The 15472-nt window shown below is 36.9% G+C and overlaps 1 protein-coding gene across 4 annotated transcripts in view; it reads left to right on the forward strand.

Moving 5' to 3' along the window:
- Positions 1–15472, forward strand: part of Ccdc171 (coiled-coil domain containing 171) — a 257585-nt gene that overhangs the window by 124046 nt on the left and 118067 nt on the right. For all 4 annotated transcript variants that reach the window (XM_059254493.1, XM_059254492.1, XM_059254495.1 and 1 more), the window contains 3 exons: positions 10450–10676; positions 10960–11142; positions 13904–14089. In XM_059254493.1, the coding sequence (XP_059110476.1) occupies positions 10450–10676; positions 10960–11142; positions 13904–14089 (596 nt within the window). The remainder of the gene's footprint in view (positions 1–10449; positions 10677–10959; positions 11143–13903; positions 14090–15472) is intronic.

The raw sequence follows: 15472 nt of genomic DNA on the forward strand, positions 1-15472 counted from the left end.
TAGTTTTCTTTTCTTTCTTTATTTTTTTAATTTTAAATTTTTAAATGTGTGTGGATGTTTTGCCTCCGTGTATATATCTATGCACCATGTGTGTTCCTGATGCCAGGAGGGCCCAGAACAGAGTGTTGGATCCTCTGGAGTACAGACAGTTGTGAGCCACCATGTGAATGCTGGGAATCAATCCAGGTTCCTTGGAAAGAGCAGCCAGTACTCTTAACCTCTTAGCCATGTTGTCAGCCCAGAGTTTCCTCTTTTTTTTTTTTTTTTTTTTTTTTTTGAGACAGGGTTTTTCTGTGTAGCTTTGCGCCTTTCCTGGAACTCACTTGGTAGCCCAGGCTGGACTTGTACTCACAGAGATCCTCCTGGCTCTGCCTCCTGAGTGCTGGGATTAAAGGCGTGCGCCACCACCGCCGCTGGCGAGTTTTTTCTTTTTAAAGTAATGGAGACACTGTTATTTGGTTTTGGTCTCACTGTTACTTGGTTTTGGTCTTCTGGCCGTCAGTTTCAGAAGCTTCAGCAATAATAGCTGAGCCCGTGGGAAATGTCACATCTCATTTGGTGATATATGCATTTTTAAAATTTGTTTGTTTTCCCTGACTCAGGTTGTGTTCATTTATGTGCATGTGTGTGTTAGGAAGGTGTGATGATGACTTTTTTTCTGAGTCTTAAGAAATGTTGCCATGCTCTGGGTGAGCTGTACCGTAGACCAGTCATAGTCATTATGATGCATTAGCAGTAACATTAGTGTGACCTGACCTGATAAGACTTCCCTGCTTAGGGAAGTATAAGCACAGAGGGATGATAATGTGAGATATAATTTAAATTTTAAAGATAGGTCATTTCATTAAAATTTCAAGTACCTAAACCTAGGCTTCTCTCTCAGGAAGCTTATGATTCTCAGATTATTTTTAAGTGTGGCCACTGATGTTGGTAGTCCATGAGCATATTTAATATATTAGCCAAACATTAACAGGCTGGGTTTGAAGTAGAATTAAAATTAAAATTTTAATTATTTAAAAAGATTAAATTAAGACATAAATAAATATTACACACATATATAATTTTAGATAAATATAAAATAATAAGATTCCTTCAGGCTGTTTCAAATAAAATTAAATTAAGAATTTTAGTTTTATAGATTCAAAGCAAAAATGTAGGTTTTTGAAAGAACATAATAATAGTGCTTGGATTCAGTGTAATAAATAGATGTGATAGCCATATTATTTTAAAATTATTTTTTAAAAGTTATTCAGTGAGTTTCACTATGGCAGTTTCATGTGTATATGAGTTATACTTTATTATTATTCCCCTCTCTGACTGTCTTTCCTAGCCTTTCCCACACCCTGTTTTGTTGGCCCCCCTCTTCTCAAATCCATATGTAAGAGAAAAAACATAGTATTTGTCCATTTCCTGTAACTATTGTGATTTCATTTTGCTTTGCAGTTAAAAATAATTCCATTTTGTGTGTGTTCCACATTTTTTTTTTCTAGTCATCTGTTGATGGCTATCCAAGCTTGTTTAAATTCTTATCTATAGTGAACAGTAGCAGGAACAAAGATGTGTAAGTACCTCTGTGGTATAGCCTGTCACTCAGCAGTCCTATTTTTAGTTTGCTGAGAACCGCCACACTGAATTCCATAGTGATTGAATCAATTTCTAGTCCCAAAAACATGTAAGGCACCTCTTTCCCCATGTCCTCTCTAGGATTTGTGGTAATCTGCTTTCTTAAAGATAGCCCCTGTGCTCTGGCTGAGATGGACTCTCAAATTGGTTTTAATTCACATTCCTTTGATGGCTAAAGACAATGACTACATTTTCTAGTACTTACACTTGTATTTCTACATTCGAGAACTGTCTATTCAGATCATCAATGCATTTATTGACTAGATACTTTTTTGGTGGTTAATTTTACAGTTCTTCATAATTCTAGATGTTAACTCACTATCTCTTTGTAATTGACATACCAATTCTATGAGCTGTCTACTCTGGTGATTGTTTTCTTTGCTGAGCAGTAGCTTTTTATTTGTAAGTAATCCAATTGATCAGTTCTTAAAATTATTTCTTTTGCCACTGGAATACTTTTCAGAAAACCCTTCCTTTTGTTTAGATCTTGGAGTGTTTTTGCCAATATTTCCCTCTACTAGTTTTTAAGCTTCAGGTCTTACATTAAAATTTTTGATACATATTTTTTTGTGCAAGGTAAAAGATATGAATCTAGTTTTATTTTTCCACATGTGGAAATTCACTTTCCCCAGCACCATTTATTGAAGAGGCTGTGTTCTCTCCAATGTATGTTTTTGAAATATTGTAAAAAGTCAGGTGGCTAGGCCTACGTGGGTTTATATCTGGGTCTTCTGTCCCCTTGATCTGTATGTCTGTAGACAACTCTTAAAAGGTCTTATTAAAAAAAACTCAGAGCCAGATATCAGGGTTAAAACCTGAGAGATCAGAGGAATAGGAAAAGCCATAGCTAACCTCACTTCACCAATTTCTACAGCTTCCAAAGAGACCTACTTCCTGTATACCCACGCTTGTATGCCTTTCTGTTCTGCCAACTCATTTCCTCTCTCTGCCCAGCTACATCACTTCCTCTTCTAGCCCAGCGCTGTCACTTCCTGTCTGTCTGTACAGACCTCCAGACCTTTATGGTTAACTAGTGTTGGAATTTAAGACGTGTGCCACCACGCCTGGCTCTGTTCCCAGTGTGGCCTTGAACTCACAGAGATCCACACGGATCTGTGCCTCCCGAGTGATAGGATTAAAGATGTGTGCTACCACTGCCCGAGTGATAGGATTAAAGATGTGTTCTACCACTGCCTGACGTCTATGTTTACTATAGTGGCTGACTTTTTCTTCTGATCCTCAGATAAACTTTACTGGGGGACACAGATAAAATATCACCACACTTTATCAGCACCATGCTGCTTTGTTACTGGATCTCTGTAGTGTAGTAAGGATTAGGTATTGTGTTGTCTCCAGTATTGCCTTTTCTGTTTAGGAGTGTTTTGGCTATTCTTGGTCTTCTGTGTTTCCATATAAAATTTAAAATTGTGTATTATAGAATATAACTGGACATTTGGTGCATTTTGCTTCCTGGCTTGCATGGCATAAACTGCTTTGCTCCACCAGGCCCTCCTTGCTATGATGTAATCACACTTCTGAAACTGAGATAAGCAAACCTTTCTTCACTTTAGTTGTTTCTGTCAGGTGTTTTCCTTATAGAGACAGGAAAGCTAGTGCAGGATAGTAGAAGAATTTCTCCAAACATAATGAGGGATTAATATATTTTTTATGCATTTTCAAGTGTATTAAAATAGAAACATCAGATATTTCACTAGAAAAAAAGAAACATTTTCAGACAGCTAAAGGTAAATGGTTTTCATGGAATAATGAGTGTAATAAATGTAATTAAAGTGTTGAAAGCTTATGTAGCCATGTTTATAATGAAATGCATATATTTAGGTTTTTGCATTTTAATTTTATTTTATGTGTATGGGTGTTTTGCCTGTGTGTATGTTTGTGCATCATGTGTGTGCAGTGCCTGTGAAAGCCATCAGAGGGCGTTGGACCCCCTAAGTCTGGAGTTACAGACAATTGTGATCCCATTAAGGACTTTGGGAATCAAACTTGGGACGTCTGGAAGAGCAGTCAGTGTTTAGTTCTTAGCATCCATGTTGGGCAGCTCATAGCTCCAGTTCTGGGGGATCCAACACTGGCTGTTTCTGGTCTCTATAGGCACTACACTCATGTGCGTACACTCACATGCAGAAATACCTAGTTAGAAAGAAAATAAATAAATCTTAAACCAAGAATTTACTGAGATAATACCATGGAACATCTTATTTAACACTCACCCTATACGTGAGATTAAATTGTAGTTTTTCCCTTACCACCACTTTTACCATGAAAATAGTGTAAACATTAATAAAAATATACCCACATATCTTTGTACACTTAAGATACAGATTATCAATTTTATAGTCTAAAATTGGTGGAGTTTACCATAACAGAGGGAGTGTTTTAGATGTAAATAAGACTTCTGATACCAGCCATGTGGTGCCGGAGAAATTATTTATTCTGTGCTGTGTGCCTGGTGCTGCAGGCCTGTATTCTCAGAGGAGGTTAAAACAGGATAATCACAAATTCAAAGCTAGCCTTGACTACAGAGTAAGTTCAAGGCCAGCCTGGTCTACTTAGTGAGACTTTGAAAATAAAAAGTTAAAAAATTCTGTGTTTAAACTCAGTGGCTTCTACCATACATGGGGCCTTAGGTTCAATCCCCAGTATGACAAAAGACACTCCCAGAAAAGAAAAGGAAATTGTGTCTGTTTCTTTATGTATAAAGTAGGGATGGTTGTATCACCTTGCTCATAGAGTACTTTAGCAGACTGAGGAAATTTCTGAAGTACTTGAAATAGTCTTTATCTTCTTTTGGCTTTGCTTAGGAAAATATTTTATTCATTTTATTAGTGCATTAATAAATAATAGAGAAATGTATAGCAACTTACAGTAAGAATTTATTGGTTTAAAACTTCAAGGCAATTTGCAGGTTAGATACAGTTTTAACTGTAATTTTTAAAGATTTATTTATTTTATTTTATGTGTATGAATGTTTTGTCTGCATGTATGTAGGTACACCACGTGTGTGCTGGTCCCCTGGTGTTAGAGTTATTGTGAGCCACAGTGGGTGCTGGGAACAGAGGCCAGGTCCTCTGCAGGAGCAGCAAGGACTGTTCCCTGCTGAGTCATCTCTGCAGTTTTAGCACTTTCAAAGATAGTTTGGGGCTGGGGAGAGAGAGGTTCAGTGGGTAAAGCACTTGCCCATGCAAGCCTAGAGACTGGAGTTTGGATCCCCAACACCCATGGAAAGGCTGAGTGGCTATAATGGCCTGCCTGCAACACCAGTGCTTGAGAGGCAAGTTTGCTAGCTAGAGTAGCCAAGCCAGACATCAGCCTCTGACTGCCGCCTGTGTGCATACAGATGCATGCGTATAAACATGCAGCCTTGTACACATGCCATGTATGTGCGTACACATAAGTGGAAAGGAAAGCTGGTTTTATTTTAATTACTATGTAAAGATCGAGAGGAAATTTCATTTTTAAATAAAAATATTGTATATTTGGGGCTGCCACAGTTTTACTTTCTGTGTAGTTTATGGAAGACCTACTTAAAGCACTGTGATCAAATTGGTTATTTTCTCTCTTCTAAGAAGTAGGAAGTCTAGAGATCTAGAAAAATTCAGAGTATTTCTGCTCTGCCATCCTTATCATCTTCACATTGGTTCTTGCCTGCTCTACAGGACTATGTTTGCTCAGAAAGGGAGAAGAGAAAGGTAACATATGAAAGCATTCATATATTGTTGGAAGGAATAACAATGATGAGCTGCTTTGGAACAGAGTTTTGTGGTTTCTTAAAAGGTTAGCATTGAGCTATATTATAAGCTAGTAATTCCATTGCTATTTATATATTTAAGAGAAATGAAGACATGTATCTACATAAAAATGTGAGCATAAGTGCTCACAGCACTAGTAATAGTAAAAAAAATGTGAACACACATTGAACTATCCCCAGCCCATGAGTGGATGGACACACACATTTGGCCACAAGAAAGAAAGAACTTGTATGTGCTGCGACAGGAAGAACCTCGACACCATAGTCAAAGAAGCCACTCACTATAAGTCACACATCATATCATCTGTTCATCTGAAGTGTGCAGAGTAGCAAAATTGAAAGACAGAAAGGAGATTACTAAAACCACTCAGGAATATTTATTTTAGTGCTTATATATTTTCTTACGTGTTCTTCCAGACTCTCCATATTCCCTCTCTCTTCTTTCTCCTCCTTTTTTTTTTCAGTGCTGGGATCAAACCCAGGGTCTTGTCCATGTGAGGTAAGCACCCCACCACTGAGCTACTTCCCTGCTGCTCCTCCCCTTTCAAGAGCTTGCTGGAAATTTAAACTCCTGTAAACATCAGGATTGTGTACTGACAGCGTCACTGTGACTTCCTTCTGTGCAGACCCAGGAAGTCTATGCTCATGTATGCCAACATCAAGCAGTACTTCTTAGCACATTACATAACTGTATTGCTTGTGTTTATTCTTAGGTTAAAGACGATTCAATTAGTGATTATTTTTAAAAGTTAGGCATTTAGAGTGAATTCTGAATTATATATAAGCTATCTTGTAGGAGACAGAGTGTGCTCTTGACTGTGTTGGAACATTGACTAAGAATTTGGCATCTGAGTGTGTGCTATTGTATGCTATTTGTATGACTCTTTCCGACTTAACATTCTCATGTGTAAATTCTGGCTGTGCTGGATAGTTTTATGTGAACTTGATATAAGCTAAAGTCATATGAGAGGAGAGAGACTCAATTAAGAAAATGTCTCTTTAAAATCAGGCTACAGGCAAGCCTGTAGGTAGGGCATTTTCTTAATTAGTGATTGATAGGGGAGGGCCCAGCCCATTGTAGGTGGTGCCACCCCTGGGCTGGAGGTCCTGGGTTCTATAGAAATCAGTCTGAGCAAGCCATGTGAGCAAGCCAGTAAGCAGCTCCCCTCCATGGCCTCTGCATCAGCTCCTGCCTCCAGGTTCCTGCCCTATGTGAGTTCCAGTCCTCACTGTTTTCAATGATGGACTGTTATATGGAACTGTGAGTGAAACAAACCCTTTCCTCCCCAAGTTGCTTTTGGTCATGGTGTTCATTACAGCAACAGTAACCCTAACTAAGACATTGGCTAATAGGAGCTCCTGGCTAATGTTTGTTAGAGAAAAAAGTCACTCGCTTAGACATATCTTCTGAATATGTGAATGTCCTCTAAATGTCCGTTGTTTTATCTCTTTCTTGTATACTGATGGAACTAACTAGTCTTAATGGAACTAACATTACTTTTTATTTTTTCACAAAACTGGAAGTTTAATAATGAGAATGTGAAGTCACATTTTAGAAAGTACTTACAGTGTTTGACCACGACTTTCAGAAACTTTGATGATGTATTCATAAGGCAGTGGGCAGAGACCCCCGTTTTCATGTTGCCTCTATAAATACTGGACAGGTGGCAACCTTTTTGCTTTTGTGATAGTGTTTGCCCACTTGAGATAAATTACCTCTTCTAGATATCCAAATGGTATGCCTGCAAGAGATCATTTACCTCAAACAGGGGAGGATGTTACTTTCATAAAAGGGCTGAAATATCAATCATTATGGGAATAGAATGTAGGTAGCTGAACTTTTTGATATGACTGGTCTAAAATAAAAATTTAAAGATAGAAACAAATGTATTTGATTTGATTTCTGAATATATCTCTGGATATATCCAATGGTAAATGAACACCAGTAGAATGTCAGTATATTTTATTACACATCTTCTCTATAATTTAAATTTAGTTGTCTTGAAGATAGATGACTCAAACACACCCTTGCTAGTAAGCTGCTACTCAACTTACTTCCTATTGCATACTGCATAGTAAACTTTGTAGAAGACATAGCTAAAAAGGGCCTAACTCAGAAGTGTAATTATGTTCATATCAAGACCCATGTTTCATATTTGGAAGGTCAAAACACTGAGAAATTGTATTTCTGTTAATAAGAAGTTATTGCTGTATATTAAGAAACTAAGACTTTAGCCAGGCCTGGTTGTACATGTCTATGGTACCAGCTGTGAAACAAAAGCAAGAGGATGATTCCAGGGCAAGCCTGGCCTACATAGTGAGTTCTAGTTCAGCCTGGGCTACCTTGTGAGACCTTATTTAAGAGAAAATGTTAAGTTAGCAATGTTACTGGTGTTATTAACATTACTCATTGTTGACGCTTTTGTATACTTTATTGTTAATTCACTCTTACTTTTTGCTTAAAGGTTTCGCACGCTTTCTGAGCGGAAAAGCAACATTTTAATTAGAAAACACAGTGTAGACTTCTACTTTTTATACAGTACTTGTATTTTTGGTAGCAATAGATTTCTGTAATGCTTTCTAAAGACTGCTAGTTTTAGAAGCATCACGGACATGTCATTCATGTCTGTATTTTGTTATGACAAATAATGGTCAGGCTGCTGCGCTTGCTGCAGCTGAAGGACAGGACTCCTGCAGGATCCCCTGTCCCCGCCGGGAGTCCTGCAACCTTCAGGGTTAGAATTGCTAGGCCAATTGGCTGTTTAGGAATTTGTTTTGAAGATTTGTTTGTGGATGTGAAAGCGTGCCTGTTCTATTGGGGAAAGTAATTGTGTAACCTGTGATCTGCTTCTTATAAAGGTCACATTCTCTAAGTTGGGAAAATGACTAGCAAATTCTTTCAACATAACAGGTTTTTAACAGGTATAAATTTTAAAATAGTTGGGACAAGTAAACAGGAGGATTTCTAGTGATTTTTGTTTTCTGTCATGCAAATAAATATGTAATTCTGACACTACAGTATCCTTTCCTTTTTTATTAAAAATTGTATTTCGTATGCTAAAATGTGGGCTCTATTATAAAAATGCTTCTTAAAACATCAATTATTTAGTGCTCTGACTGTAGTTCATGATGGTCACGGACTTGGAATGTGTCCTTTCCTAACTTCTTAAAAATTCAGAAGAATGCCTTGTGGAATTGTATTGTCATCTAATTTTCTCTTTCCTAGGGGTTGATGTCTACCAAACACATTTCAGTGATACAGTAAAAACAAACCAACCAACCACTATGTATTATAATTTAATTGTAGTTGAATTTTTATTTTAAAATTCTTTTTATTGAAAGTACCATTACTTTTGTATTACTTAAAAATTTAAGATCAGATTTTATATTTGCTTAAAAAGTATTTTTTGATATAACATGAAAATTAGTATTATTTTTCTTGGTATTTTTGGATGCATTGTTGAATTCAGTATTGTTGCAGCTGCTATGGAAGTAAAATGGAATGTGATTAATCCAACAAATCTATAAAAATATCCATCTATGCTGGCCTGGCATAGTGAAGATGGGGCAGTTGGAAAGGAAAGGGGACAATTAAAAATACAGTGCAACTGCAGACACAGAGAATATGTGTATTTGATGATGAAATGATGTGCTATATTGAATATTAGGAGAAAATTAAATTTCCCTGTTTATTCATTGTGCAGTGAATTATTTAATATATTTTGTTTTTAGTTATTTAACTTAACTATTCTACTTTATGTGTTGAATGCCATCTAATTGTGCTAGTAAATTTTTTGTCATTCATTACTTACTAAATGACTCATTATTAACAAAAGAATTATGTATTTTAATTAAAATTTGTATGATTTTGTCCATGACATTCTTTGAGAATATGTTTATAATAAGTATCATATAGAATGAAAATACATTAAATTATATTCTCAAAAGTCAATGCACTAGCAGTTAATAGAATAAAATTTACTTGCACAATAATATACACAATAATTTATATATGCTCTGAAGCAGTGTGATTTTCAAATTTTGACTGTTACGTAGCATATAAAGTTTGTCCTTCCATTTATACACTGAGGAATAGAAGAAATAGAATACAGTTCAAGTTTTAGAGTACAGAGTATCCGTAAAATAGAATGCAGAGTTTTGGCGAGGCAGTTCTTAATGCTGTAGGAAACCTTGATTGCCCTTGGTCATTGTTGCTCTTTCGTTTTGAACTGTATATAATCCCACAATTAACACAATACAATCTGATTTGGTAACATTGGCCTTCTGATAGAAAGGCAAAATTTAAATTAACTCCAGTAGTAGAGACTCTTGAAACGTAGAATGTACATGACTAGATTTGGATTTGAAGACTCTCTCAGTGCTGGTCATTTCACATGAATAGCATCATAAGATAAGTAAGGACAGATTAAGACCTGGTTAGAATAGGGAAAATGAAATTACATAACCTTTATGAAGGCATAAATAAGCCTATTAACCATATCTGGAATATCAGTTAGTAGGAAGAGTAGTGACAGTTTTGTTTATCAACATTAAGCAGAGTTATTAGTTACAGACCTAATGATCTGGTAGTAATCAGGTTGTGTAGCATATACAAGGACCCTCAAGTCCATTAGACACAGGATGATTACTGAAATCCCACGGGGAAATAAGTATTTATAGTTGTAGAATTTTAATTCTTCTGAACAAAGAAAATTGTGTTTTCTTGTCTGAGAATTTAAGTATTATGGTCCCATTTGATAAGCAGCTATAATTATGACTAGAAACCAAATTTATATGCAGTTTTAGAGAAGGAAAGGGAAGGTGACTTCCTGAGTGATGTTCCATGTGAAGGTCAGACTGTAAATTGAGGAAATTTTCTGCAGAAGTACTGTTCAATAGTGAGCCAAGCCAAGTTCAGCTTTTTATAGGAAAGCTTCATGGGGATGGGACTGTAAAGGCATGAAGACTATATAACTGAAAAATTCTATTGTGATCAGTAACATTATAAAATTAACATGAGGCAACTCATATCTTGTGCTTTTTTTTTTCCTTTGAAGATCCAAATTCCAGAATTTGTGGACATTTACTCATAGGTGCAGCCAAGAGTTCTTTTGCAAAACTAATGGATAAAATTAGTTTGGCAATGGAAAGCATACCTCTGCGTAGCAGCCGGAGCATAACATATGTAGAAAAAGATTCCCTGGTTCAGAGGCTGGCCCGTGGACTTCACAAAGTGAACACGCTGGCCCTGAAGTATGGTTTGCGCAGCCATGTGCCCATTATGGTATGTGCTATTTCATTTAGTAGTGACTTTAGGATTTGTGGGTTAGAATGTGTCTCAGACTTATTTATAGTTTAAATCAATTGTATATGAATCATTTAGTTTCACATAAACTTTTAATAAAATAATTAAAGCTCCTTGAGTAAATTTACTTGGTTTAGAAATAGCTAGTATTATTTTTTATGTAATGTTTGAGTTAAATTTAATTTAGTAAAGTGCTCATTGCTGTTGATTTATTAGTCAATCTGTAGCTGATGTTTGGAAATGTACTCTCATTTAACAACAGAAAAGTACTGCATCATTACAAAAGCAGATATTTGGATTTACCCAAAGGCTGCACGCAGCTGAGGTAGAGCGCCGAGCACTGCGTCTTGAGGTCACAGAGTACAAACGGTCCCTGAATGAAATGAAGAAGGAGCTGGACAAGTCACAGAACCTGCAGATGCAGTTAAATGAGTTCAAGCACTCCGTAAGTAGATCTGGCTTAGTAAGCTATGGTTTGGACGCCTCTTTCTATGTCTTTTCCTTAACGGTGACTGTTTGGTCAATAGAAATAATTCAGAGTCCCTTCAATAGGATTGTTTTGTTTTGAAATTTTCTGGTATTTATTTTTTCCAATTTTATTTTTTATTGAAAAAATTTTTTTTCATACAATATATGCTGTTTAGTTTTCCTCCCCCAGCTCCTCTTAGATTCTTCCTATCTCCGCTTCCACCCAATTCTACCTCCTTCTTTCTCTCTTTCATTAGAAAACAGGCCATCTAAAAATTTACAATAAAAATAAAACAAACCAGGATAGGACCAAACAAACAAACATGCAGAAAAATACCAGCCAAAGAAAAAGAACAAGAAACACATATAGACACAGAGAGGAGACACATGTTTGCACACACAGGAATCCTATAAAAACACAACACCAGAAACTATAATATACATGCAAAGGACCTGTAAGGTTAAAAACAACAACAACAACAAAACCTCTAAAAATGCCATTGAGTTTGTTTTGTTTTGGCCATTTGCTGCCCTTAAGAGTGGATTATATACCCCGAATTTTTTCATTTTATATATGTATGTGTGTATGTATGTATGTATGTACGTATTATCACTGTGTGTGTATATGGATGTGTGTGTATTGTGTGTGTATGTGTGTGTGTGTGCACGTTTGCACCCCAGCATGAGTGTGGAAGTTAGAAGAAAACTTTTAGAAGTTGGTTCCCTCTTCCACCATGGCTTCTGGGAAGCAGCCTCACACCATCAGGCTTGCATGGCAACAGCTGCTTTTACCTGCCAACCTGTCTTGTTTTTCCCAGATTGCCATTTTAAAGCATGTATTTTTATTCTAATTAAAACTTCTTTTTGTCCAACTGATACAGGCATGTAATTAACAAACCTAACAGCCCTAAAAGGTGTATGATGAAATGTGGCAGTTAAGTAGACTTGCTTTTGCCTTAGAAAACATCTCTCTTAAAATGCCTTCTATTGAGAAGCCTGCTGTTTGTGGAGGAGACAAAAATCTTCTCTCTTATATTTTGAATAATTTTTATTGTTTTACTTTATACATTATTATAATTTGAATACTAGTATTAGATTATTTAGTGATATTTAGTATTATATATGCTCATGCTATAAATTTATTCTCAAATTTAATTCAAGCAAAGCTTTCTCTTCCTGTGAGTTGTATAATTTCTGGACCCTGGAGAAACTATTTTTGTGTTGTCAGGAAATTGAGAGATTAAAGAGTTTCATTACAATGGCAATAGTTTATGTTTTCTAGATAATACAGTGAAGTAGACTTTATTCTACCATTCCTAGATTTTTTTAAAGAATTCAAATCAGGTTGTGTTATGTTTGTGGTGAGTTACATGAGTCTACTTCAAATCCTCTTTCACAGTGGGGAGCTCTGACTCTTAAGTAACTACATGTAGAGCTAGAATAATGAAGAGATCTGTGTGTCTCCCAGTTTCCACATGTCCTTCATGGAATGAACCTTTTGTGAATCATTTTTCTCTTTGCACTTCAGGATGACAATGTCAGGTGTCTTGTAACTGTGTCTTACTCACTCAAATGCCTTGAAGAAGGGATAGTCACATGGTCTGGCCTAGATCCCACGCGCCTTTAAGGCATGGTGGCCTGTGTAGAGCTCTTGTTAGTTTTCCAGAGCAGTGTCCACAGTATTGGAAGTCATCTTTTATATCACAGTGTAGTTTCATTAGCGGGTGTTCTCATAGGAATATCTTGAATTCTTCTCTGTGTCGGGTGAGAAAGCTAACCAAGTCCTCAGTTCAGTGCCGCTTTCTCCTCGTGGTGTGTGTGTAGGTAAGAAAACCAGTAAGGCAAATTTTGGTACTACGATGGCTGGGGGAAAATAAAACAAGACAGCATGAGAGTGTGAGCCTGGGTAGGAATTGCTAGAGAGAGGGCACAGGGCCAGAGAGAGCCGAGTAACCGCACAGTGAACACCGATTCAGGCAATCATTTCAGTCCTTAAGGTTGTTTGAATATTTTTCCAGAATCATAATCTTTACAAAAGGTTTTTTATTTGGAAGCCAGGCGTGGTAACACACGCCTTTAATCTCAGTACTACTGAGGCAGAGGCAGGCAGGTCTCTGTGAGTTCAAGGCCAGCCTGGTCTACAGAGCAAGTTCTAGGACAGCCAGGGCTACACAGGGAGACCCTGGCCTGAAAAACCAAACCAAACCAAACCAAACCAAACCAAACCAAACCAAACCAAACCAAACCAAAAACAAAACTTTATTTGGAATTTCAAATGTTTTCTAGGATTTTGTTTGACAAAAAGATAACTTTGAAAGTATGATTATTTTACTTTAAAAACAAAAGTAATAGTTTATTTTGACTTTTATTTTGAGTAAAACAGATTTTATGTTTTGTTTTATAATAAATTCTTAGAAATGGTTGTCATTATATTATTTTGCAAATTTCTATTTATGTATCGGTATCTGTGTGAGTGTATGACATGTGTGTCCAGGTATCTGTGGAGGACAGGAGAGGGCATTAGGTCCCCTAGAGCTGGAGTCCTAGGTGGTTGTGAGCTGTTCCCCTTGTGGGTGCTTGGACCTGAACTCTGATCTAGAGCAGTCGGTGTTCTTAAGCACAGAGCCATCTTTCCAGCCCCTTGCTGTGGTCTTTATGTTACCAAATACAGCTCTGATGAGTAAATAGCACGGCAATACAATTGGCTTGCAACCGATTTGTTTTTCTTCTTCTTAAAGAAACTGATCACCCACGAGAAGTTTGAAAGTGCATGTGAAGAACTAAATAATGCATTACTTCGGGAACAGCAGGCACAAATGCTGTTGAACGAACAGGCCCAGCAACTACAGGAACTGAATTACAGACTTGAGTTGCACTCCAGCGAGGAAGCTGACAAAAACCAGACTCTTGGAGAAGCTGTTAAGGTAAAGCATCTTTTGTATAATGAGTTATTTGTTGCTTGTGTGGATCCTGGTGTGCTTGTATATGTCATGCATAGCTCCTGAACAGGGCATAGGGCCAAAGGTGTGAAGTCTTTCTCTGTAAATGGTTTGTAAGGATGGTGTGAGGTGTCATTCTGTCCTCACTTACAAGCCTTCATGGATACATCTAGAAAATGTAAAAGTGGGTTTTACTGACAGGTTGAAAACAAAGCATGTATTTTATTTTATTTTTTATTTTTTAAGTAATTTATTTTTATTTTATGTGCATTGGTGTTTTGCCTACATGTATGTCTGTGTGAGGGTATCAGATCTTGGAGTTATCGACCATTGTTAGCTGTCATGTGGGTGCTGGGAATTGAACCTGGGTCCTCTGGAAGAGCAGTCAGTGCTCTTAACTGCTGAGCCATCTCTCTAGCCTCCAAAGTAGGTATTTTAACAGCAATAATGTTCTAAAATGTATTTTTTATTGAAAATAATTTTTTCATATAATATATTCTGATCATTGTTTTCCTTCTGCCAACTCCTCCCCAATCCTTCCCATCTACCTACCAATCAACTCCACACCCTCTCTCTCTCTCTCGTTAGGGCTTTGTCTCCACCATTATTTGGTGACATCACTTAGGTTTCTTTCATATATGTGTATAATTTGAGAAGTTTCTACAGTAGTGGGTTTTCATATGACCCCTCAAATGGCTCTCAGTGTTAGTTGGCCTTCCCCATATTCCATCTCTTACCCTTCTCTCCCTCTCCATTTAATCCTCCCTCTCCTGTCTCCCCACTCTCTCCATAACTACATATTCTATTTCTCCTTCCCTGGGAGGTCCCCCTAGTCCTTTATTCTATACCTAACCTCCATGGTCATATGGATTGTACCATGCCTATCAAAAGCTTAAGAGCTAACATCCACATATAAGAGAATACATAAAATACTTGTCTTTTGGGGATCTAGGTTACCTCACTCAGGATGACTTTTTCCTTTGATTTGGGATTCTTCTCTTTCATCTATTCCCATTTTCTTAGATTTGGTCTTTTCATAATGGCCCAGATTTCATGGATATTTTGTGCCTGGATTATTTTAGATTTAACAATTTCTTTGACTAAGGTATTCATTTCTTCTACCTTGTCTCCAATCCTGAGATTCTCCCATGTTTTGTAATCTGTTGGTGAGGCTTACCTCTGAGGTTTTTGTTTGACTTTCTACGTTTTTCATTTCCAGTTTTATTTTTGTTTGGGTTTCTTTTTTTTAATGTCTTTTTTTTTCATTTTTCTTTATTAAGAAATTTTCTACTCATTCTACGTACCACCCACAGATCCCACCTCCTACCTCCTTCCACCCTCCAGCCCTCCCTCCCAAGCCACCCCACA

Source organism: Peromyscus eremicus, chromosome 2, assembly GCF_949786415.1.
Source record: "Peromyscus eremicus chromosome 2, PerEre_H2_v1, whole genome shotgun sequence".
NCBI classification, from domain to species: Eukaryota; Metazoa; Chordata; class Mammalia; order Rodentia; family Cricetidae; genus Peromyscus; species Peromyscus eremicus.